The sequence below is a fragment of the Grampus griseus genome, assembly GCF_964374135.1.
Source record: "Grampus griseus genome assembly, chromosome: 15".
NCBI lineage: Eukaryota > Metazoa > Chordata > Mammalia > Artiodactyla > Delphinidae > Grampus > Grampus griseus.
Genome location: NC_139009.1, coordinates 31345370 through 31370758, shown reverse-complemented (window position 1 = coordinate 31370758; position 25389 = coordinate 31345370). Strand labels below are relative to the sequence as shown.

Genomic DNA, 25389 nt, shown 5'->3' with positions numbered 1-25389 from the left:
ATGATTTTGATTCCAGTACAAAGATGGAGAAGAGACTTCAATTAAAAATAAATAAGGCAACAGAAGAATCTCCCTGTGACAAAAAACATCCACAAATAATGCACAAATGTTTGGTGCTGACACAACAAGACACCATTAGGGCAAGTTCTGAAGGTGCTGCATTAAATTTAACAAGCATGGTACAATGACAAGAAAATTATACTCGCTTTGTCATGAATCCTTTTGCAAATAGAAATGACTCTCGGGTAATTGTTATGTACAAACTCTCTGAAATAAATGGCAATCATACAAATTTTTCCATAGCGGTTTCCTCTTTTTCTGAACCCAGAAATGTTCCACGGCTCTGCTCCCTACTCCTCGCCGTCAAAGCATAAATAGTCATTAAAGCACTTGAATCCACAGTAGTCTTGTCCTTAGAAAGGATGGAGGTTCTGCATGATTTGACATCAGTCATCCAGAAGGGGCTGGCAGGCAACAGGCTGGAATGTACAAGACCGATTTTGTGCTTGGGATCCTGACTCAGGCTCTGCTCCGTCCCCTTCAAGGTTCGTCCGCACTGTGGACGGGCCACCAAGCAGTGGACTTGAGTATGGACAGTCATACCGTGGAGTCCCTGCCAGACTTTAGATGTGCAATCTTGGTCCGGCTAATAAATGGGTAAGCGATGCAGAGACCTCCAGCTGCCACAATAAAGCCTAAACTGCACCAGGCACAAAAGATAGACCAGCTGTAGCCGTGTTCCACATCATCAGGCAGGCTATAAATGAGCTTCGGGACCCGGTTCAGATCATAGGAGATGCTGGCGGCGTAAGTGCAGAGGGAAATGGTGCAAAATATTCCTATAAATAATACAAAGAGAGCAGGGTGATGGGTTACGGTTTTGCCTGCTACAAGGCAAATGCCAGACAGGCCTTCGTGAACATCAGATCAACAGATGAGATGATGAATCCAAACGGATAAAGGATGGACAATTCTTTCAGTTGAGTTACTTCATTCAACAAACATTGGCAAAACCTTTATGTGCCAGACTGTATGCTAGGTTCTGGAGATATAGGAGTGAAAAAGATGGGAAAATTCTGATAACTTGAATTATTCAGAATTATCTCAATTAAATGGGTATGTATACATGAATTTTTTTTATTCTTAAAAACAACGTAGTAGAAATTTTAATTATTTTTAAGGAAAAAAATAATCACTCAAACCTAATACAAACAATTTTCATTTCCTTTTGTTCTACACCTGCGTTGACACAGTTTTAGATAGTTGCAATCATCATACCAAGTCTTTCTTTTTCAATTACCATTATCATTAGTATTTATCATGTTGCCTGGTAATATCTTAAATGAATTTTTACAAGTTTTTTTTAAGGCGCAGAGCCTGGCACATTCTAGGGCCTCAAAAATCACTTTTTTTTATAATGAATGGATAAAAAGATTTTAAGTAATATAAATTAAATCCAGGATGTTGGAATTGTCGTAAAATAGCTGACATCATATATAGGGGATCTATAATTCAACCACTCAGAATGCAGGTAATTTAGGTAGCCTAAGGAAAATGAACAGACCCCAAATTTTACTTTTTATACCAACACGTTATATATAATTGTCCTTTCAGAACACTAAAATCAGCATTCTGATAAAAATGCTTCAAAAGCCCAAAACACAGGATTTTTACTACTCAAGGATGTAGATGCTTCTATTTCATCACAGTGGACCCCCAAGGCTGCTCCTTTTGGGGGGGGGCATGGGATCACAGTGAGGCAGTTGCTGAGCTGAAGGTGGGTAATCAATACAAAAACTGGCACCCAGTCAAGTATCAGAATGTTCCATTTGGTTCCGAGTTCTACACATGTCTTTTTCATACTTTGGTTTATCCCTGTGTACAATGGAGGTTACAACCATTTGCTGACAAATTGCTTTGGTAGCCTTAGGGACCTATACAGCATCTCCATAGGAAACAGAGACACAGAATTGGGAACCGAAAGGAGAGGGCTAAAAGTAACAGATCTCCACACCCCTTTTCAATAGAGCTTTGGGGATCAGAAACACTAGCAGAAAAACAAACTCAGAGCAGGCAGCAACTGGGAGGAAATAAGGATCACCTTAATGTCATTTTTTTTCCTTAACGTCATTTTTAAGTGCTAGAATTCTGCCTGCACTCAAATCACATAAGAACACATTGCCTGAATCCTTTTCCAAGTGTGCATTTAGAAATGTTTTAAATTAAAAGGACACTTGATCTGAGGTGATTTGATCTCTCCTACTCTTTGCCTAATTCTACTTTTAGACTCTAAAGTGATTCTGTTTTTCTAAAAAGGATAAAATCTTGTTTTCTTGCTCCAAATTGTTATGGTAAACACATCATTTTTTGAGTTCTCCAAAGGACGATCATGATGGAAATAATTCTTTCATGAAGGAATGGCACGGTCAAAAACAGAATACTCTGCTTTTTTCAAACCTTGTGAACAGCAAATGTTCTTACATCTACATGAATGCTTCCACTGACCAAAACAAAGACGGTGTTTATATATAACAAGGTCCTTCTAATGAATGCTGGTAGTAAGGCAGTTAGAAAAATGTGATCTCTGGAGTATCAAGAGGTAAAACAGAATAACAGAATAACCTGTTCACAGGAAAAACAACTCTTCTGCATTTAACTGTCTGCACACAGCTGAATACCTGAAAGTGAAGCTGTTTACAAGTAACATCGTTTTAATGACCTCTGAAAGCTTGAATTCAAACTAGGATTCTTAAGCATACTTTCGCGTCCAAATGCATTGGGCTGGGATGCAGGGAATACGTATTCTGGTCCCCAGCTCTACATCTAATCACTGTGTGACCTTGAAATTACCTAATCTCTCTGAGCTTCATCTAGGGGGAAAAAAAATGGGGGATTTGGTTCCTCAAGTCCCTTGCAGTGGCAAATTTCTGTGACTCTGTTATTCCGTAATATGGCATTGAGCGAGGACATTTCCCAAAATTTCCTAGTAAATCTAGTACTTGGTATTATGCAGCTAAATAAAAACTTGAATGTCATGGATTTTTCTTTCTGCACATACTCTTTGGTTTTATACTAAACATTGATTTTATTAGCACCTCTCCCCTGCCAACTCCATAAAATTGCTTTTGGTGAAATGAATTTTAGCATAACAACACCAGTTCATACTGAATAGAAAAAGATAAGAAAAACCTAACCTGAGGATTTAACCTCAGGATGAGTAGTTGTGCTTTCCCAGGGCACTTAGTTCGTGCTTACCTCATGGACACTGTGAATGATGTCACTAATAGAATGTCTTTTTTTGACCGAGTTGCCAGAGAGCTGAAACTCCCCTAAAGCTAAATTAGTGGCCCCCCAGGGGCAAAAACTGGGGACTTCATGGCATGCTTTTTGGCTACTAATCTCACCCTTGGATTCATCTTGCCCTACAAACCTGATTGCTCCTTTGTCTTATTTGTATCCCTTATTTGTATTTATTTTATCTTGAAATATTATATACATCTCTGTGCCACTTAAGTTATTTTAGGATTAGGGCATCGCCAAACCTTGAGGAAAACCTGCTTTATTTCCTTCTGCCTTTACTCACTCAGCTGAGATGGAGGGGTGGAGGAGGTTACGTGAGCCCATAAATATGCCTGATGTCTGCCCCTCCCCTTCCCACAAATGTCCCCAGAGACTGCTCTCCAAGGATATTTTTTCTCCCTCCAAGATGCTCCTGAAGTAGTTCTGAGTGAGAGAAAAGCAAAGATGAACCAAAGAGCATATCTAAGAATTTCCCCTTTCTGGACCCTCACATATCTAAGGAAGTTTGCAAACGCATAGCTGCCACAGCTGTTATCTGTGGGATGGGCAGGACTGTTTGATTATTACAGAGAAATGTAGCGAGAGGAGACAAAGCAGTGTTTCCAATGTAGGCAACTAGCTTTTGTAAAAGAGGCCTAACCCATTCAAGATATCTTAATAAGGGGAAAGAAAAACCCTTCTAACTTTGAAGACACTAAGGAAAAGTGTTTAAAGGATGAAGACATCCTTGTTGTAGCTAGATTAGTAGTCATAGGTCAGTTTTGATCCTGCGGAATTCTATTTTAGTTCCATATGCATGTCTTACAGTCCTCATGTGTATTAGTTTGCTCGGGCTGCCTTAACAAAGTAGCAGCAGACTGGATGGCTGAAACAACAGAAACTTACTTTAGCACAATTCTGGAGACTAAAACTCTGAGATCAAGGTCCCAGCAGGGCTGGTCTCTTCCAAGTCCTCCCTCTTTAGCTTAAAGATGCTGGTCTTCTCCCTGTGCCTTCAGTCTTCCCTCTGTAACTATCTGTGCCCAAGTTTCCTCTTCTTTATGAGGACACCAATCGTACTGGATTATGGCCCTACCCTAATGACCTTATTTAGTTAGTTTAATCACCTCTTTAAAGACCCTGTCTCCAAATACAGTCACATTCTGAGGTTCTCGGGGGCTAGAACTTCAACATATGAATGGCAGGGCTGCAGGGCGGGCACACAATTCAGCCGATAACATTGTGCGTGCGTGCGTGCGTGCGTGCGTGCGTGTGTGTGTGTGTGTGTGTGTGTGTGTGAGAGAGAGAGAGAGAGAGAGAGAGAGAGAGAGTTTGTGTGTATGGTCAATGTATGAAGTATATTTCCATCCCTTTTACAGGCCTAAGCAAGATTTTACTATTTTAAGTGTTATTTAATCAGTTATTCAAGAATTATTTATAAGCATCTACTATGTTCCAGACCCAGTTCTGATTATGTTAGAGGTAGTTAAGTTGAATAAGTTCTTGATGGTCACAGCCATCATTGCTTTGACGCTGATGTGATCAGGAACCCCAAGTGTTCTTTCCACTCACTTTCCAGCATGCATGTCAGGGAAAAGGAGTAGAGACCCCTGGACTTCCTGTAAGTTCCACATGGAGCCTAATAGCACTGAGGACACGGAGTGTGCAAAACCTGCTTAAGAAAACTGAGTTCTGCAATACAGTGAGTTCTACACACCTAAGAATCAGTTCATCCTAAATCACCTCCTGTAGGATTTACCTAGATGGCAAGTTATTTCCGATAATGTTGCTTTCTTGTCAGTAGCAATCTAGTTAATGCAAGATATGGGATGAGGGCATGGAAAGATAAGGTACCAGCCTTGCATTTCAAAAGTTCAAAATCTAATGGTCATTCCTGAAAAGCCACGAGGAGAGAGGTCACCTCTCCTCCCTTCTTCTCTTAGACATTTCCTTCCCTTTCCCTTCTCCCCTGACCAGCCAGGAGTTCCCTTGGGCTACCACCACTGATACTCTTCAGCCCAGCTGGTGGCGCCAGGGGAGAGGGGTTTATAAGTCCCAAACTCAGTCCTGGCTACCGCTGGTAGCATCTTCAAAAGGGTGAGTAACTACTTGTTCTGAAGAGCGCTGTACGCGGCGACTTTTCGTATAAAATATTAAAAGGTGTTCCGCCAAAGTTCTTCATTAGAAGATACAGTGATATCACAGAATTACAAGACCGGAAAGGATATTTTTGGATCAGAAGAGAAATAAATGTATGCTGCCATCCCAGATCATCAACCTAATTTCCTTCCCTAAACTTCATGGTGCCTATGGCCAGCTGGTATGGTGTAGTTAGGGTAACGGCCCACTCTTTTGACCATCCTCTTTTGATGTGCTTGAAAGGCGGAAAGGAGTGGAAGTTGCTTCACCCTGGTTAGCCTGCTTGATAAACATAGCTGCAACACCCACAGACATAAACATTGATTTTTTTTTTTTTTTCACTCCTTCAAAAGACGGCCTGCCCATCATTCTGGCCTCTTTGCAATTCCAGAAAAAAACCGCCTCAAGCTAATTTTCACACAGATTGCTCAAAAAGCCATTGCTAAGTTGCCTTAACTAAATGACTGGGCAGGACTAATAGAGACAGAAAACACTTTTTAAAAAAATCAAATACAAGACCCACAATCTGCAATTAACTAAATCTGAAAAGCATCTGATCTTTTTCCCAAAGATTGCAGCAATCTCACCGACCGGCAAATCTGGCCTGACGTGACATAGGCTATTTAGAGTCCTTATTGATCCCACCTAGTGTGAATATCCATGTGTTTGGCTGCAGAAATGTTAATGTATACTTGATTTCAGACCCTGCTCAGGGTGTTAGATAATATAGAATACATGCACTATATTACCTTTCTAAAATAAAACTTAAAAATCCTGAATTCCAGGGACTTCCCTGGTGGTGCCGTGGTCAAGGGTCCACCTGCCAGTGCAGGGAACCGAGGTTCAAGCCCTGGTCCGGGAAGATCCACGGAACAACTAGGCCTGTGCGCCACAACTACTGAGCCTGCGCTCTAGAGCCCGTGAGCCACAGCTACTGAGCCCATGCGCCTAGGGCCCATGCTCTGCAACAAGAGAAGCCACCGCAATGAGAAGCCCGCACACCACAACAAAGAGTAGCCCCCGCTCACCACAACTAGAGAAAGCCCGCGCTCAACAACAAAGACCCAAGGCAGCCAAAAATAAATAAACTAAAAAAAAAAAAAAAAAAAAAAATCCTGAATTCCAAAATGCACCTGGTCCCAAGGGCTTCAGATACAGCATTAAGGACCTGTAGTTTTAGATCATAATCAGTGGATACCCTAGAGAATTCAATACACCTACAGAGGAGTCTTTGTTTTAATTTGAATGTATTGAAGCAAAACAATGGGTGGCCTAGCGTGGGTGTTACCGGTCCCTGAGCTTTGCTGGGGCAGCCTGGGCTGTCTCTTCTTTCTCTACTGACCCGAAGGCCCTGCCTCGTAGGCAGTGGCCACTCAGAGCACAGCCTATGAAGGGGAATGGAGGCCCCCATCAAGGGAGGATCAAGCTTTATCCAATTTTTAAGACTCCCAGTATATTAAAGGGTAATTAAAACCCTACTACAGAGACATAAAAATTGTATTTAAAAATACTTGCATTGAATAAATTAACCTTTTAAAATATTTATATTCCTAACAAATGATAATCATCATACTAGCACAACAGCAATCTAATAGAATGCCTCATTTAAAGCTGATGGAAATGCTCACTCGCAGCGCAGGAGGCAGTGTGGTCTGGTAAAGGGCAGCCCCTCACTGTTGGATCATAAGTCTTATTCCCTTATCTCTGGATATGCCTCCGTGACGGTGTGTGTGTAACTTCAGAGGACATGAGGTCAAAAGGCTACATTTGAGGCTCTGTGCCCCTGGCCCTGCTGGAGGACCCCTTGAGAGGCCCCAGGGAATTAGGGATGGGAAGTGACAGTCAGCAGCCCTGCTGCTCCACGTGTGGGTAATCAAGAGCTGTCAGTAGGCAATAAGGCCTAAGGAGAGAGATTGTTTCCAAGTTTCCATTTTAACATCTCAAACTGTCACATCACTGATGATCTTCATTGAAGGTTTGGCTAATAAATTCAGGTAGAGAATGAAGATGCCAGCGCCTTAGAAGAGGCTAAGTTTAGCATCAAAAATCTGTGGGGTGATGCCGACTAAGACTGCTGAAGACACTTCTGCTTCATTAAAATCAATTCTTTTAACCCTATTTGCTCTCATCTCCTGCTGCTACGTGGGAAGGTCCTACAGCTAATTTATCTCATGCAATGGATTAACATAGTTATCTTGGTGTTTACAAAGGAAAGGGATTATCTGTAGTAGCAAAAATGAAACAAACCTCCCTAAATCCCACAGTAAGGGAACATAACGTGGCAAATCTACTCCATGGAAGAACATGCAGCTATTAAAAGCTATTACAAACCGAACACAGAACAATATAAGGCCACCGGGAACGCTTACGGTATGATGATAAATGGAAGCCCAGAAAACAAAATATTCAATACCTTCCATGTGATGATGGTGGCAAACATTTTTTCTTTCCTTTTTTTCTGTTGTTGTTTTTTTCTTTTAAATTTTTATTTTGAAATAATTGTAGATTCACATGCAGTTGAAAGAGATAACACGGTGAGATCCTGTATACCCTTCACCCAATCTCCCCGAATAGTAACGTCTTGCACAACTCTAGTATAATAGCACAACCAGGAAACTTACGATGATACAATCCATCCACCTTATTCCGATTGCACCACTTTTACATGCACTCACTCACTTGTGTGTGTGTGCACTTAGTTCCACGGAATGTCACCACGTGGGCAGATTATGTGGCCACCATCACAGTCCAGACACAGACCATTTCCTTCCCAAGGATGCCCTGAGCTACCCTTTTAGAACCACAGCCACTTCTCTCCCTTTTGGTGTTGTCTTTAGTGAGACAAAGACTTGGGCAAGATTTGGTCCAGGATAAGGAAAATATTTTAACAACTAATTTTTCAGATAGTGAGATCTATAAGTGGGTTTTCCCTTTATTCCAAAAAAAAGCAAAAAAAAAAAAAAAAAAGCCAGTGTTATGTGGTAGGTCTGTCCACCCTTCCGGACTGGTCATCAAACTTCAAGTTTATAAGTTTAGGGTGTTTTGGGGTTGCAATGGGTTTTTGCTACTATGGCTATTGTTCTGCTTGTTTTGTTTTTAACAGTTGCACAGGGGCTTTTGATGATAAATCCTGCTGAGCCCCGAGCCAGTCTGGCCCAGAGTTACACAGATGGCTCAGGAATGAGGGCTGAGCAGGGGAAGGTGGGGCTGGCTTTGGAAACTCAGCTCCTAGCTCTCCTCTGAGCCAATGCAAGACTGAACTCCCATCCTCCTTTCATTTAAAACCAAACCAGCCCCTCTGCCTCCCAAGAAACGCTCACTGAGCCTGACTTTATGGTCCTGTGATTTATTTTCATGCCAACAATTGTCTGATATCTAAGAGCATCCTAAATTATTCATGCATTACCCACATTACAAGGGTCCTTTAAAAACTACTCCTACTGAGGCTTTTGTCTGGCCCTCAGCTCCTTTCATTTTCCTGAGGATGCTACGTGGGCCCTTTCCAGGGCTGGGGGGTCGTGAATACTTCTTTGATGTATATGAGGACAAGAGTTAGAAAAATGGGGGCCCAACTAATAAAGGAAGGGAAGAAAATGGGGGGAGATATTTCATGACCATTAAGCTTAAAGAAATCCCCTGGACAGCACAGGCCTCTATGATTCTTTGACACCCTCACCTGTTCATTCTACACCCTGGATTTTTTTTTTTAATATTTATTCATTTATTTATTTGGCTGTGCTGGGTCTTCGCTGCTGCACGCAGGCTCTTAGTTGCGGCATGCGGGATCTAGTTCCCTGACCAGAGATCGAACCTGGACCCCCTGCATTGGGAGCGTGGAGTCTTAACCGCTGGACCACCAGGGAAGTCCCTACACTTTGGATTTTAATGAATCCTGTAGGCAGGCACCCTCCCAATGGCTGGTCTTGAAGGTTCAAATCCTCCTCCAAAACCTCAGAAACTAGAATTTTAGCCTCCCTGGGCTACAGTCCTGCAGCCTCTGTGTATTCACCCAAGTCTGGAAAACCTAAGTTGTTTTTCTGCTAAGAATTATTCAAAGGCCAGGTGACTTTTTTTTTTTTTTAATGCTCTGCCGGGACGCTTACAATGATCATCCGTTATTGCAGGTCACTGCTGGTTACAGCGCCATCTCATGGGGTCGGAAAGGCGCCGACAGGACTTAGAAAGAAGGAAGGACGTCTGTCTGTTAATTGGGTTACAGGAGCTGACTGGTTGACCAACCAGAAGGCAAAGCACCACCTACCTGTCAGCCCTGAAAGACAGAAAAAATGGTGCCAGTCACCAAGGGGTGCTGCCGCCTCCAGGGAACACAGGCTTGAGTGAGTGACCATGACAGCAAGCAGTGCTAGAAACCCCAGTTGTGGTCGCTTGAGTAACAGAACTCCAGAGAAGCAGGAATAAGCTTATTCAAAACGGCTATACATCTAGAGTGCTATTACCCCTGATGCTCAGCGTACTTTGTGAAACTGTTAACTTGGCATTCACTAATCACAGACATAATTTTCTGGGAAAAAGCGGGAAGAAAGATTTCTTCCCCGCAGCCACCTTCAGTCAATTTCAGCCATCAACTCAGCTGCTGACTCCTTCTTAGACAAAAATGTTCTTCACCCGACAATCGAAAAGACCATAGTCGTGTCTCCACACACCCCCTTCCAATCTCCTGGTTTAACAGCAAGTCACTCCTCGGCGTAAAGCCTTCTGGTGGTTCCCACCACCCTTAGATTAAAATCCAAGCCCCTGCCTGCTTCTCCACCTCATGGGATACTGTCCTCTCCTTCCCTGCCCTCCGGCCACATTGGTCTCTCTGTGGCTCGAAACACATACGTCAAGCCATCCCTGCCTTAGGCCTTGGCAGCGTTCCTTCCTCTGCCCGCAGTGCACTCCCTATGTGGAAGAGGGTCCCCTACACCACCTCCTTTACCGTCCTCACAGCTTTTATCGCTATCACAAATTATTGTTTGTGTCTCCCCACAACAGAAAGGGAGAAGGATTTTGTCTGCCTTAATCATTATGTGTCTTTAGTATGTAGAGAAGTGCCCGGTCCATAGTAAGTTCTCACAAAGTATCTGTGGAGTGAAATGAATGAATGTTTTGTATGTAAAAATGACACCAATGACTCCATCACTAAGAAATAGACTTTGAGTTGACCTTCAGCCCAGAGGCATGGGCTGTGCTGAGCTATCACCCTCTCCCGGAGGGCTCCTGAGAAGCAATGGCCCATGTTTGCCAAGAGTCCATGCCAGGGTTAGGGGCACAATAGGAAAGAATGGGACAGAAAAATCAGACCTGCCACATATGAAGATTAAACCCAAGACATTTCCATCTAACCTTGTAACGGGCCACAATGGGGAAATCAGGGCTGCGTTTTTAACACTGTTGTTTTCTTTAAATTCTGTATTGCCCACCAAAGCCAAATGACCTTCTGGTTGCTTTTCTCACAAGTGAAAACAAAATTAATGGATAGATAACAAAGTGAAGCTAGCCGCCTGCAGTGAGGCCTTTGCTTTTGCTGGGAGAGGTGTCAGAGGTGTTCCGCGTACCTGTCATGAGGAAAAGGAGTCCGGCCACATGCTGGGTCAGGCTTTCCTCCCAGAAGAAGCTGACCATGGCCACAATGCAGCCACAGAGCAGGACGGCCACAGCCATGCCCAGGAAGCCAGCAGTGATTCTTCTTAAATCTAATCTCAAAACACAAACATTCAAAATAATAAGCAGAAGAAGGAGAGTTATTGAAAATTCGAGAACGAAGAGCTTCGTATACATTGTGAAAACTAATACGTTACATGGACAGGTGTAGGGTCTTCAGGGCCACGGCGATTTAGGAAATAAACTTCCTAGGTATTTCATAAGAGGACAGATGGGGTGTAACAAGTCGAGGGGTCAGCATCTACCCTCTCTGAGTCCATGGAGAAGTCCGTATCAAGTAGAAAATAGACCAGCGGACACCAGGGTAAACAAGGGTAAGAGGTAACAAGTTACTTAGTAAACTGAGAGTGAGGAAGGTTTGCAAAAGATCTTTATTATCCTCCAAAGAGCAACAGAATCATAGGTCACCACCACTGTAGTGGCTGTAATTAATCTGACTTTGGGGAAAGAGCGCACCAAGGATGCCAATTACTTTATTTTTAAGTTATACTTCCTCCTGCTGATTTTCAAAAAGGATTTGAGAAAGTGAAGGCAACTGTAACTGAAATAGCGCCCAACATGCACATATAGGACATCTACTCATTAAGGCCCTCTTCCCTTAAACATAGGCCCTACAACCCAAGCTCCCAAGTACCCAGGTTAAGAAAAGGCTGTTCCCATGGGCCAAGCCCCACTGAACACACAAGAAGTTTGGTCTATCACAAAAACACGACTGTGATCACTGGGCCAGGAACCCAGGCCCTGGCCCACCTTCTAGGCCAAAGCAAGAGACGGACTGGCTGGATGTATGGGTACACTTCCACTCCAGTTGCCCACCCTCCTGCTATTTTGCTGTTTCTTTCTATTTCTCTCCCTCTTTTTTTTGAATGAAGCTAATTTTAAAAATCGTGAGCTAAATTTCTCTGATCCTTCTTAGAGCAACAGATCCCAAACATAAGTCTGCCGCTGAAGCCAGTGAACAGGTCTAGGCAAGGTGGACCATGCACTCCTGCACACACATGGAACCAAGACTAGAGGCACACCCCGCTGTGTGAGCGCGGGCTGCTCTGCGAAGGTGCCCAGGCAGCCACCACCTCACTGTGTGTTCCTGTGGCCTCTGGCAACTCAGGATGATGTATACAGGGTGGATCACGGTAGCTTTCAGTCTTGCCCTTGTCACACGTGGTCCATCCCTTTCTTTCCAAGGGATTTTTCATTTCTAGCTCAGAGCATCTAAACTGAAGCAGAGCATTGCAGCCTAGAAGGGGCAGTGTAGACCATCACAGAGCTAGGGGTCACGGGCACTGATCATTTAAAGGGGCTGTTTAATATTAAGGTGTAAGTCGTTTTGAGACATCCAGTGTAATCATAGCACAGTCACCATTCTCTCACAACCTCCTAAACTCCCTGTGGTTCGAGTTTTATTTTCTATGGCCATTAAAAGGCACAAGGTTCAGATATAATCCACATGGGATTTGCCTTAGTACGGGATATGCTAAGCTTATCTGGTAAACACGGTACAGATCACCAAGTGTGACTTTCTTGGAAAAAGCCATGCCTGAGACTGCTGAAAGCATCTTTCCATGAGAACCTCAGAGAGGATTAAGAGGAGGATGCGCAGTACTGTCTTGCTGGGCAGTAACAGGGTACAAACTCTTAGAGTAAAGAGATAAGGCTCTTTTTCAGGACCCTGTGATGATCTTTTCTTGCCGAAAACCAGTGACTGTGTGGCTTTCTGCATAGATGATTAAGGCAAAGAACTCCAAACATGCTCATAAAGAATGAAGATGTAAGAAGACTTAGATAAGGCTCGAACTAAGATCTGCTGAGAAATGACCATTAAGATCAGCCAGCAAGAGATAATTTTCAGGAAGTGATACTACTCAGAAATAAACCACATTTTAGCCAATGACTTTCCAAGTCCTAAATTTGCTGATCATAATATTTATAACATTACACCACTGCTGTGGGCAATATCTTAAGAGCTTCCATTTACATCTTTGAGATTCAAAATAGAGCCCTTTGATCTGTAGAGAGACTTGACTTTACAAAATGAAACTCTACTTGGCTTCCTGTAGTGACTTTGGTCACCAAACAAGATCACTGAAGTCCTTGCGTTGATTGCATTGGAAATGACAATGTCAACCTCTGATTAGGGTAAACACTAAAAAGGATTAGGCCTAGTTTTTTGCTTTTCTGAATTATCTATCCCTAGGCAACATGAATCGACAGTTTTCAGGTAAATATCCATCCTCTTTGGTGTCACACTGCACAATCCTTTCTACAGTTTCACATTTTCCTGACGGTAAAAAAGATAGTTCCTGCCATCGGGATGTGGAGATAACAGACACCGTCTGAGAAAATTACAACATACACTCATAAAGATATTTTAGAAGAAATACCAAGGTCTGAGATAGACACAGTAACTAAAATGAATATTGGATAAAGAAGACTAAAATAACACACCTAAGGTATAGTCTCCTTGGTTTACTAAGACAAGCGCCAGATCAGGGCCTTGTACCACATGGTTTGGTAAAGACTGCACTCAGGAGGTGGCTTGTATACCGATGCCACAAGGGCAGACACGTTCGCTGCACTGTCTCACAAAGCCCCATGCCTGACTCTCACACATCTGATCTGCAAACAAGTTGTGACCATGGCAGAGTGAAATGACTCTCTGAGTCTCTGACCAAGTCGGATGGGGCCCAGAGGCCCACGCAGGATCAGCACAGCATCTTTCAGTCCAAATCTGAAAGGGCTGGTGGGAAGGCTTTTTGTTCAGAAAGACACCATTTCCTCTCTGACCCTCTCTGACCCTTTCCCAGAAATACTCACGAAGCAGGTGCCATTCATCTTGCTGGATTGTCTTGGTCAAATTGAAAGGAATGTTTCGTAAGCGTATCGGCTGAGAAAAGTGGTACTTGATAGCTGTACATCGCTGTGCAATACCTTGAAGGAAATAAGAAATGTGATTTACTAGTCCATGCATTTGTAATAGGATTCTGGAAACTGAAGGCAGGACAATGCATCCTAAACTGGGGTGAAGGGGCAGGGGATAGGAATCTCTTGATTACTCTCATTAATAGAGACAAGTCAGAGTAGTAAAGACCCAAAACGTGAAATAATTTTTTAAATCATGTTTCATTTTTGAATGTATTAAATTTGATAAGAATCTAAACTCCCCTAATTATTTTTTCAATGTTGAATTTGTATGAACTAAACACAAAACTCCTCAAGGAGAAATGGCCTAAAAGTATACAGATGATTGGGAGAAATCAGCTTGGAATTTGAACACAGATAAATTTCACGCATCCAAATTTGATCCAACCTCAAACTGTCAAATGGGCTGAATCAAAAAGTATATCAGGAAGTGTGTTATTTGGAAACCAGAAGACATTTTTCAATAAAGAGCCTTCTACGTAGTGGTTTAAATAGTGATTAGGTCTCTAGACAGCCCACAAGAGCCTAAGTAGCCCTGCAGCAGCTGATATAATTCCTTAATACACATTTTACTGATCTGAATTCTAGGTTCTAAGACAACGGGTAATATTAAAAGTAGAAAGGAGAAAGAAATTTTTTCCTCCCTTTCCTGGTTGTATGCACAATATTTTGAAATGGGCAAGTATCCACTGCTTTATCTAGTATCTTTTCCTACCTTCCCTCTCAATCCATGCTTTTATTGCATAAATTAACACAGGCCTATTTTTCCCCTAAAGTCTTCTGAATCCCACGAAAGTATCTGTCTTCCTGTCAAATTAAAATGAAACAAAACTTCCTTCTTTCCTTGTAAATCACCTTGGCCAGCTTTTTGGATAAATGCAATCTGATTAGATTAATTTTAAAAGAGCTGTGAGTAAATGTTAATCTTTTCACTCCGGCAGCTGTTAAAAAATATTCTCATAGATGCAAATAAACCTCTAATTGGTGGAATTTGAGTAAATGTAATTAAAAAAGTGAAATTTTTAAAAACTCAGGCATTGAAAGGGGAGATTAGTATTTGAGCACAGTTGACATCATGAGCCACTTAGTCCCTGATGGGAAGGCACCTACAGGATCACCTCCCTTGTTTCTCAATCATCAGTATGCATAAGAATCACCTGGGGAGCTAGTTTAAAATGTAGACTCCTGGACCCAACCCAAGATATTCTGACTCAAAAGATATGGGATGGAGCCAGGAACCTGACTTTTAACAAAACATCCCAAGTAACGCGGATGCAGGCAGCTAAGAAACTACCCAGGACTATCTCTGCTTTTTTGGAAGCTTTTTTTTTTTTCCTTATGAAACCACAGATTCTCTAAAAGCTCACAGCTCTTTCTATTTTTCTCTTTGTTTTTTCAACATAGGCCCCTGGCGGTGGTTGTGAGGTCTAAGGCATATAAGTTCGGTGTTTACATATAAGTTACGTGTTTATAAGTCAGAAAATGCCTGTGCTTACAAAGAGCAAATGACCTGGTCTGAGAATAATAAAAGATAACAGACTGCAATAATAGCTCTCATTTGTGTTTTTCAAAACTGTCATTCCACTTGATACTCATCCTCGGGCTAACCTTGAGGCTCTGTGTAAGCAGGAAGCGAAAGTTAACGTAGAGTTGAACACACGCCCCAACACACACACAGAGCCCACTGGCAAAGACTGGGGGACTTACTGGTTCCAGGCAGTTAAGAACACTTCTGTCCAGTCATTAGCATCCCACTAAGCTAGCCAAGCAGAGGCTTCAGGGCCCACATATGACAAAGGATACAGACTTTACAGAATTAGTTCAGTAGAGTCACTAAAGGAACAAACAACAACACAAAAACAATAACAAACCCTGAGGAGGAGGGAGAATCTAAATTCCAGAGTTGCTATATTATTTTAAATGTCCAGTTTCAATTAAAAAGTATAAAACATACACAGAAAAAGGCTCCTACATAGAAGAAAAATGTCAGTCCATAGAAACTGTCACTGAAGAAGCCCAGACATTGGATTTACCTAACCAAGACTTTCCGCGCGGCATGTGGAATCTTAGTTCCCCGACCAGGGATCGAACCTGCACCCCCTGCAGTGGAAGCATGGAGTCTCAACTACGGACCACCAGGGAAGTCCCTACCCAAGACTTTATATCAACTGTTTTAAATATGTTCAAAGAACTAAAGGAAACCATGTCCAAGGAACTAAAGACAAGTGTGAGAATGATGTCTCACCAAATAGAGAATATCAGTAAAGTGATGGAAAGTATGAAAAGAGACAGAAAAAAAAAACCAAATAGAAATTCTGAAGTTGAAAAGTATAAAAATGGAAATTTAAAAATTTACTAGAGGGGCTCAAAATTTTGAGCAGGCTGAAAAAAGAATCAGCAAACTTGAAGATAGATCAATTGAGATTATCCAGTCTGAGGAGTATAATGGGAGACCCAAAAAGGAGGAGAGGGAAAAGGGGACAAAAACAATATTTGAAGAAACAGTTGTCCAAAACTTCCTAAATGTGATGAAAAACATGAATCTACACATCTAAGAAGTTTGATGAAGTACAAATAGGATAAACTCAAAGGGCTCCACACCCAGACTGTTGAAAGCCAAAGACAGAGAATCTTGAAAACGGCAAGAAAAAAAGTAATGTATCATGTATAAGAGCTCCTCAGAAGATTAGAAACTGATTTCTCATCAGAAAACATGGAAGTCAAAGGGAGTGGAATGACATATTCAAAGCACTGAAAGAAAGATTATCAACCAAGAATTCTATATTCAGCAAAGCTATCCTTCAGAAATGAAGGGAAAATGAAGACATTTCCAGTTAAATAAAAACTGAGAGAATGTGTCACTAGCAGACCTACCCTACAAGAAATACTAAAGGGAGTCCTTCAGGCTGAATGAAAGGACAGTAACTGAATCCACATGAAGAAACAAAGAACATTTGTAATGTTACAACACAGGTAAACATAAATGGACTAAAATATAAATAGACCAAACACTCCAACCAAAAGCAGAGATTGGCATTATAGACAAAACAACGTGATCCAACTATGTGATGTCCACTAGAGACACACTTTAGATTCAAAGACACAAGTAGGTTGGAAGCAAAAGGATGGAAAATGATATACCATGAAAACAGTCACCAAAAGAGAGACGGAATAGCTATACTAACATCAGGCAAAATAGACTTTAAGATCAAAAGTGTTATTAGAGACAAAGAAAGACATTTTATAGTGATAAAAAGGTCAATCCACTAAGAAGACATAACAACTATAAACATATTTTATCCGCTTACCAACAAAGCCCCAAAATACTTGAAAAACCTGACAGAATTAAAGGAAGAAATAGACAATTCAACAATAATAGTTGGGCACTTCAGTATTCCACTTTCAATAATGGTGGAACAACTAGATAGAAGGTCAACAAGGAAACAGAAGATTTGAACAACACTATAAACCAACTAGACAAAACAAACATCTATAGACCACTCCACCAAACAGCAGAATATACATAATTTTCAAGTGCAAATAGAACACTCCCCAGCATACCCCATATTTTAGGCAATAAAAGAAATCTCAATAACTTTAAAGAAAGTCATACAAAGTATGTTCTCTGACCACAATACAATGAAATTAGAAATCAATAACAGAAGGAAAATTTGGAAATTCGGAAATTTGTGGAAATTAAGTAACACACTTCTAAACAACCAATGCATCAAAAACAAATCACAAGGGAAATTTAAAAACACTTTGAGATTAATGAAAACAAAATCACAATATATGAAAATTTATAGGATGCAGCTAAAGCAGTGCTTACCGGGAAATTTATACCTGCAAATGCCTACATTAAAAGAGAAAGTCTCAAATCAATAGCCTAACTTTCCACCTGAAGAAATTAAAAAGAGAAGAACAAACTAAACCCAAAGCAGAAGGAGAGAGATTACATAATTAGAGTGGAAATAAATGAAGTAGGGACTAGAAAGATAAGGAAAATTTAAAAAAACAAAACTTGGTTCTTTGAAAACATTAATAAAATTGACAAATCTTTATCTAGACCATTTAAGATAAAGAGAGAAGACTCAAGTTACTAAAATCAAGAATGAAACAGAAGACATTACTAACCGTCTTAGAGAAATAAAAAGTGGTATAAGAGAATACTGTGAAAAAATTATATGCCAACAAATTATATAATACAGATTAAATGATAACTTCCTAGAAAGACACAAATTACCAAGACTGACTCAAGAAGAAATAGAACATTTAAACAGATCTATATCAAGTACAGAGAATGAGTTAATAATTAACTTAGTAAAAAAATTCCCACAAAGAAAAGTCCAGGACCAGAGAGCTTCACTGGTGAATTTTACCAAATGTTTAAAGACAAATTAACAATGTTTCATAAACTCTTCAAAAAAATACAAAAACAAAAACAGAAGAGGAGGGAACAATTCCCACATCATTGTATGAGGTCAGTATTGCCCTGATACAAAAAACAAAGGTATCACAAGAAAAGAATATTACAAAATATTTCTTATGAATATGTATTCAGAAGACCTCAACAAGGTACTAGCAAAGTGAATTCAGCAACATATAAAAAGGATTGTACATCACGACCAAATGGGATTTATGCCAGGAATGTAAGGTTGGTTCAACACATGAAGATGAATTAATGTAATGTACCTTATCGATAGAATAAAGCACAGAAATCACCTCATAGATGCCAAAAAAAAAAAGCATTGACAAAATCCATTTGATACTCACCAAAATCCCCTATGAGCTAAATATGAAATAGGTATTATTAGCTCCATTAAGCAGGTAGAAAAATCTGAGGCTCAGAGAGGTTAAGTAACTAGCCCAAGGCCACAGTGCAAAGCAATAACGAAGCTTTTAACATATATGGTGTTACCCAAACTTTGTATAATGCTCACTCAGGAAAGTTAGAAATCCTTACGCTTTTAGAAATGCATCTTAATTCTGTGGGTAGTGAGAACTGCAGCTTTTTTTTTTTCTTCATGGAAAGGCATTTTATTTTAAACATAGCAGGGTGTACATGTCAATCCCAAACTCCCAATCTATCCCTCTCCCCCCACCCTTCCCCCCTGGTAACCATAAGTTCGAGAACCGCAGTTAGTAAATGAACTGTCAGTTTGAAGTGAAAAACAAATTTTTTCAGTTTAGTACAAACATATGCTCTTTTGGAAACAAAGCGGATACCTAACTGAGCCTTCTGTTTGTATATTATCCATACCTTTCAACACACATTATTTGGAGACTGGATTGGCTCGTGGCTGACTTAGTGGCTTCATCCTTCCTGCATCTCACGGAAGCTACTTAATGCTAGAGACAGGGTTTGGATTGGGGAGGAATTCTCCTCTCGGACTCAGCGGGGCTGGCCTTCCACCAACTCCTGTGCCAGGGAAATATGTGGTCCCTTGAGATCATTGCTAATACTCTCAGAGCCCATCTCCTCCTCCGCCCCTTGCTGGGAACAGGCGTGATCCCAGTGGACAGAGAGAGTAGCAGAACGGAGGCAGGCAGCCGGCCAGCCCAGTGCTCTCCTGCTCCCCCAGGAGAGCGCCACACGTGTGCCAGGAATGAGGTAAGCAGTGCACACATCACCAAATTACCTTTCCTTCCCCAGTAGGCTCCCAAGTTAAATTTAGACTGCCAAGAACTTGAAATGAGAAGAAAAAGGAAGTGGGAAGAGTGACAAGGTCTGGACTGGAGAGTAACAAGCAGTAACCCAAAGGTCCCAAAGACTGGGTGTGTGGTAGGGAACCCAGAGCTTCTCTCTTGAGTTTGCAAGAAAATGCTCTACAGCCCTGGTGCTCTACTCCCTTGGAAGATGATTAGAGACTTCAGGCAGAATTGGAAGAGAAAGAAGGAGTAAAGGACAGATCAGCAGTAGTGTCAGAGGCCTGTGATTAGCTCTTTTATTTCCTTTTCCTTAAACACTTGTTCCACTGTTAAAGCAGAAAGTGAAACAGATTCGAAGAGTAAAGTATGCTATTAAGTTTTGGCTTCCTACAGCACACATGTAAAACTGACAAAATGAAACTTGACAAAAATCACACCAGAAAAGACCTCTAGTTGCTTAATTTGCCAAAGACAAATTAAGTCCTTTCGGTAAAAAGACAAGTATATATATATATACATAGACAGTGGTAAAGACAGAAATGCCATGCGATATGTTGAAGAGTGATACTGTGAAAATCCACAAGGAGGCATTAGATGCAAATTTTTTCAAAGCTATGCATGCGAACTTTGAAATGAACTGGCTTTCCGGGTTTAGAGAGCAATGAATCTGGCTCTCTGAAAAGGAACACAAAAAGCATGAGCTCATAGCACCAGATGGCATCTCACAATGGGGGGAAAGAGACAGGCAGGGGGTTGAAAAGAACAACTTGTGGTCTATATTTAGTGATTAATTAGCTTTTTAAAGGGCCAAGTGGAGCCACTTTAATGATGATATAAACCATAGAATAAGATATATAAAATATGCTGCACAGGGGTTAAAAATGGGGCTTAGGGGCTGGTGAATTTCTGTTGTTTCTGATGCTTAGAGAAAGGAATCAAATTCTAAGCTAACTTACAGAAACTCACACTCTAGGTTAAATGAGGGAGAAAAGTGAGAAACAGCAGAAGATGCTGTTAAAAGTCATTAGAGTCAATCAATGATGAGGCAGTATATGCAGTGGCTAAAGGCTTTGAGGTCAGCCAGACTCGGATTTGACTCCCAGCTGTGTGACTTTTGGTAAATTACCTTACCTCTCTGAGCCTTGGTTCCCTCATCTGTAAAAGAGGGGGAATAACGGCAGTTACGTTATGGAGTTATTGTGAGGAACGAGAGAGACATCGCACAGGATGTGGCCCACTCTAAGGCTCAATAATTGTCAGCGCTGGATTATGAATTACCTCTCGGCATCTGCCCACGCTCACCGACAGAACAATCAGACGCACTAGGAGTCTGAACCCTAAATGAGCATCGCAGATCAACCAAGTACACAGAGAGATAAACAGACACATGAAACAGCTGCCTGAACAAGGGTCTAACCAGTGGCTCTCACGTTTCCTCTCCATTCTCACCACTTCTCAAGACTCCTAAAGAGTCTTCACTTCACTCCTCAACAGCTGGTTAACTGGCCTCTTTGCCACTCTCTCCCCATTTTCCATCCCACCCTGCACACCGCTCTTAGATAAACCTGCTGTGTGAAGACCTGGGGTCTCTGGAGCCTCAGCTGCCCATCCGTAAAGCAGAACATGAAAACCTTTAAGATTTTTGTTATATCCACCTGCCTTTCACAGTATCATGAGCTTAATATGTTTCTTTAAATTGATAACTATAAGTGGGACACAGCTTTACTTGCCATCATGTAACGTTGTATGTATTTGAGAATTATGTGTTTACTGAAAACTAAGGTGCCTGGCAAAAGGTCGGTGCTACATAACTGTACACTGAATAGCTTTAACGCTGTGCCAATGTACCAACTTCCACACTTGGGCAAACAGGAGATGAGAAAATTTCTGGTGGTCCCTGAGAGCAATAAGCCTGGGGTTTTCATCATCCAGCTCTGTTTTGCCCCATCGAGAACATACCATCAGCTTCCCCTGAATCAAGCCCAGGCTACGGGCCCCTATCATCTATCCCTGCCCCCCAGCTCACTTACACTTACATGTGACTGGTCCCCAGGGGCTCCCCCCATCCCTCCCAGACGTGTCGCCTGGCAGTGTCACGCCCATTTCTTCCTATACCTACAGCCTTCACCTTAGAACGATCTACAACCTACTAAGCCCTCCAGGCCTACAGCCTTCATTCAAAAAGTCTTCCCCACGCATGCAGCCCATATAGCTCCCCCCGTGCTCTGGCTTTATTTTGATTTTAGAGGCTCAGCCACACAATCTGACTCTAGTTACTCAGTCTTCGTTATTTCCTAATAGGTCAGCAAGTCTGCCTCCCCCTGAATGTCCCAAGTTCCTCAATAGTCGAGGCTGTGACTTCTCTCTGGATCCATGACGTTTAAGAGGTTGCTGACAACTACAGTATAATTGATGCTTTAGGTCCTCTAGCAGATGAAAGTGTCGGTGAACAGTCTGCATTGTTTCCTAAAACATTTCAAAGGCAACTTGGAATTCCATAACTAGCCCGTGGGCAGAAAAATGAAGAACGCTTTTCCTACCAGCTCTGCCTGTGCACATCCCAATTTAAAAGGAAAGATCAACTGTGGGGCACACAGGCCAGGGTGGCTACCATGTTCTTGTCCATGAGATTTAATTTCTGAGGGAATCAGGTGCTAAACAAACAAAAGAAAAGGTTTTCCTCATCACCTCCTTGAATGAGTATGAACAGCCCTCGCTTAGATAAATAAACTAAGTACAGTAAGCTTAGTAGCTTAAAGATGACTTTTAAGCCCCAGATGACCAAAACCAGTCCTGAAGGGCAAACCCATCATGAAGTCTTCAGAATTGAAAGGAGAAAGGTATAAAATCAGTAAATCTAGAGTGTTGACGTCCAGTAGAAATAGAATGCAAGTCACATATACAATTTTAAATTTTCTTATAGTCACACTACAAAAATAAACAGGTGATATTAATTTTAATATATTTTAACATGCAATCAAGATTTTGAAAATTATCAATGAGGTATTTGACACGCTTTTTTTCACACCAAGTCTTTCATTTCAAGCTCTCAGTCGTCTCATGTGGCTGGTGGCTTCTGTACTGGAGAGAGGAGATTTCCAGATGAAGGTGAATAAGACTCCAATTAAAGCAAAAGCAACTAAGAGCAAGAGGGGGTGATACCGCAAGTGTCTGAAAGGTGTGAATGTTATTCTTTGCTTAGATTCTTTCTCCACAACATACTAGCATGTTCTGCTATAATTACTTCTTATTACTCATGGAGAATCAACTTCTTAGAAGCATATAATTATATTTGTTTTCCCTCTGTACTCTCTTTGGAGCAAGACAGCATGGATTTGCATTCTGGTTTCACCGCTCACTAGCTGTGTGCCTCTGGCTAGTTCTTTAACCTCTCTGGGTATCAGTTTCCTCAGTTGTAGTATATAGACAGTAATAGTCCATCTATCTCATAGGAGGATTCAATATACCATACTTACATAATATAATGCTTATATAATACTATTACTGTAAGCTTCCATTATTATTATTATTACTACTACTACTATTACTGTTACTACTTCTGCTGCTGCTACTTTATTTACCTGAACAAACCCAGACAACTGGACTATTCCTTAAAGGCAAGACTGAAGTGAGTTCCTTGAACTGTAAACACATGATCTCTAGGGGCCAAAGAGGGAAGGTTCAATGCCAAGGCTGAGGGATTCAACCTATTGCAGAAAGAGTGAACATCATCACAGCAAGTTTTTTTTTTGAAAAAGTAACAGTGGAGAAAACCAGAAATAACTGTTCAAACAGGCCTGATCCTGTACAAAGGTGGAAATTCTCACTGGGTTATGGTAGTGGATGATGACTGGTTTGCTGAATTAAAATTTAAATGTCCTTTAATTTAGTTATGTTGCTGTGTCTACAATAGAAACTAATACAATATTTAAAACTTTCAAGCCAGGGATTCTCAGTTTCTCAGAACCATCAGAGCATACAGTCAATGATGTATCTGGTGGGTTGGGGATTTACGATTAGAGGCTGAAGAGAGGATGTGATTCTAGGCGGCTTAATGGGGGATTTCAGCCCAGCTGGGTACTCTCTGCCTCTCTCTCCCTCCCCATTCTCTTATCCTCCCCTGCACCTTCTCTCTCTAGCAGGAGATCAGAGAATCGAAATGTGGAGACAGGCCCTGGCCTCTTTTTGCCATCTCAGAGTTGCCAGTGTGGGAAAGGGGGACACGATCATGCCATTGGAGAGAAGGCAGACACATTAATAACCGACACCCCATCCCATGCCTTGTGCCCTGAGCCCCATCTCATGTGAAACCAAATACAGCCATCGACCCAGTGGATGCAGGACTCTCACACACTGTGGTATCTTCCCTCCCACAGGGGATACCGTGTTACAGGGACAGGCCAACAGTCACTTCTAGTTACTCTTGCTCTGGTCACAACATGCTGACCTCAGAGAGATCAATAAAGTCTGGACAAAAGCTGTCTTAATAGCACCTGGGTCTCAAGCTGTTGTTAATACACACTTGAAGTTAAAATCTCCTGGATTCAGGGAGACATCCAAATAGTCAGTGTGGGAAGAAAACCCAAGCTGTCTTCCCTCTCCCGTCCCCATGACTTTTTCAATTCGTGTGAATATGAATGAATATGTATATTTTTTAATCGGAAGGTTAAACATTTACACTCTAAATATTGGGAGAAACTTGGGAATGTGGGGCTTTTTTTGCATTTAACATGTGCGTATAAGAAGCAGCATGCAAGAGTGCAAACTAGAATGCTGGCTTTGGAAGCAGCTGCGTGACTTAGAACAATAACCTGGACCACTCTGAGCCTCCGTTTCCTCATCTGTAACATAGAGGTAATAAAACCTCACAGAATTGTCACGAGGATCAAACGAGATAACATACATAGAGTGTCCTAACACCGCCAAGTCCATAGTTGATGCTTAATAAAGGACAGTGTCTATCCACCCCTTCCCCTCCCATCCCCCTTCATAAGCAGGACCAGTGAAGCATGAGTCCTGACCTGAAGGACAGCAGTAATTTTGTCCTCATCTTCAGCATTGGCGAAAAAAAATTAGTGGCCAAGTGTCAGTCACTGCCTTTTGCCAACAACAGTCAATCACCTCACCATTTATTCTTTCTTTCACTTACTCATCTGTCCAACAAACATTTATTCAGCAAGTGACTTTTAGGCGGAGGACCTACTTTCTGAATCTACAATATAGTTCCACAAAAACTGAAAAGTAACAAAGTGCAACTAAACAACAACTCTGAAATGGGGAGGGGGGAGGGAGGGAGAGAGAGAGAGAGGGAGAAAGCTATCTCCCACCTGCCACACGATGACCTATAAATACTGATACTTTAGCAATTTCCCAAGTACTCAGAAAAGAGCAGCGTACTGGAGAAAGGCTGCCCACTTTAGAGCGTGTTGGCAGTGTCCCAGGGCAAATGATCCTTAGAAACAATGCACTCGGGCTTCCCTGGTGGCGCAGTGGTTGAGAGTCCGCCGGCCGATGCAGGGGACGTGGGTTCGTGCCCCGGTCCGGGAAGATCCCACGTGCCGTGGAGCGGCTGGGCCCGTGAGCCATGGCCACTGAGCCTGCGTGTCCGGAGTCTGTGCTCCGCAACGGGAGAGGCCACAACAGTGAGAGGCCCATGTACCGCAAACAAAACAAAACAAAACAAAAATAATGCACTCTTGGCCCCTTCCAGGTGCCTTGATAGAATCCTTCAAATTGAGC

General features: G+C 41.8%; 1 protein-coding gene across 1 annotated transcript in view; it reads right to left on the bottom strand.

Moving 5' to 3' along the window:
* Positions 1-597: 597 nt before the first annotated feature.
* TMEM178A (transmembrane protein 178A) overlaps positions 598-25389 on the bottom strand; it is a gene marked incomplete at both ends in the record, with an annotated part of 48962 nt that continues 24170 nt past the window's right edge. Inside the window, 3 exons of the mRNA XM_082671789.1 lie at positions 598-839; positions 10977-11114; positions 13897-14010. Coding sequence (XP_082527915.1) covers positions 598-839; positions 10977-11114; positions 13897-14010 — 494 coding nt within the window. The remainder of the gene's footprint in view (positions 840-10976; positions 11115-13896; positions 14011-25389) is intronic.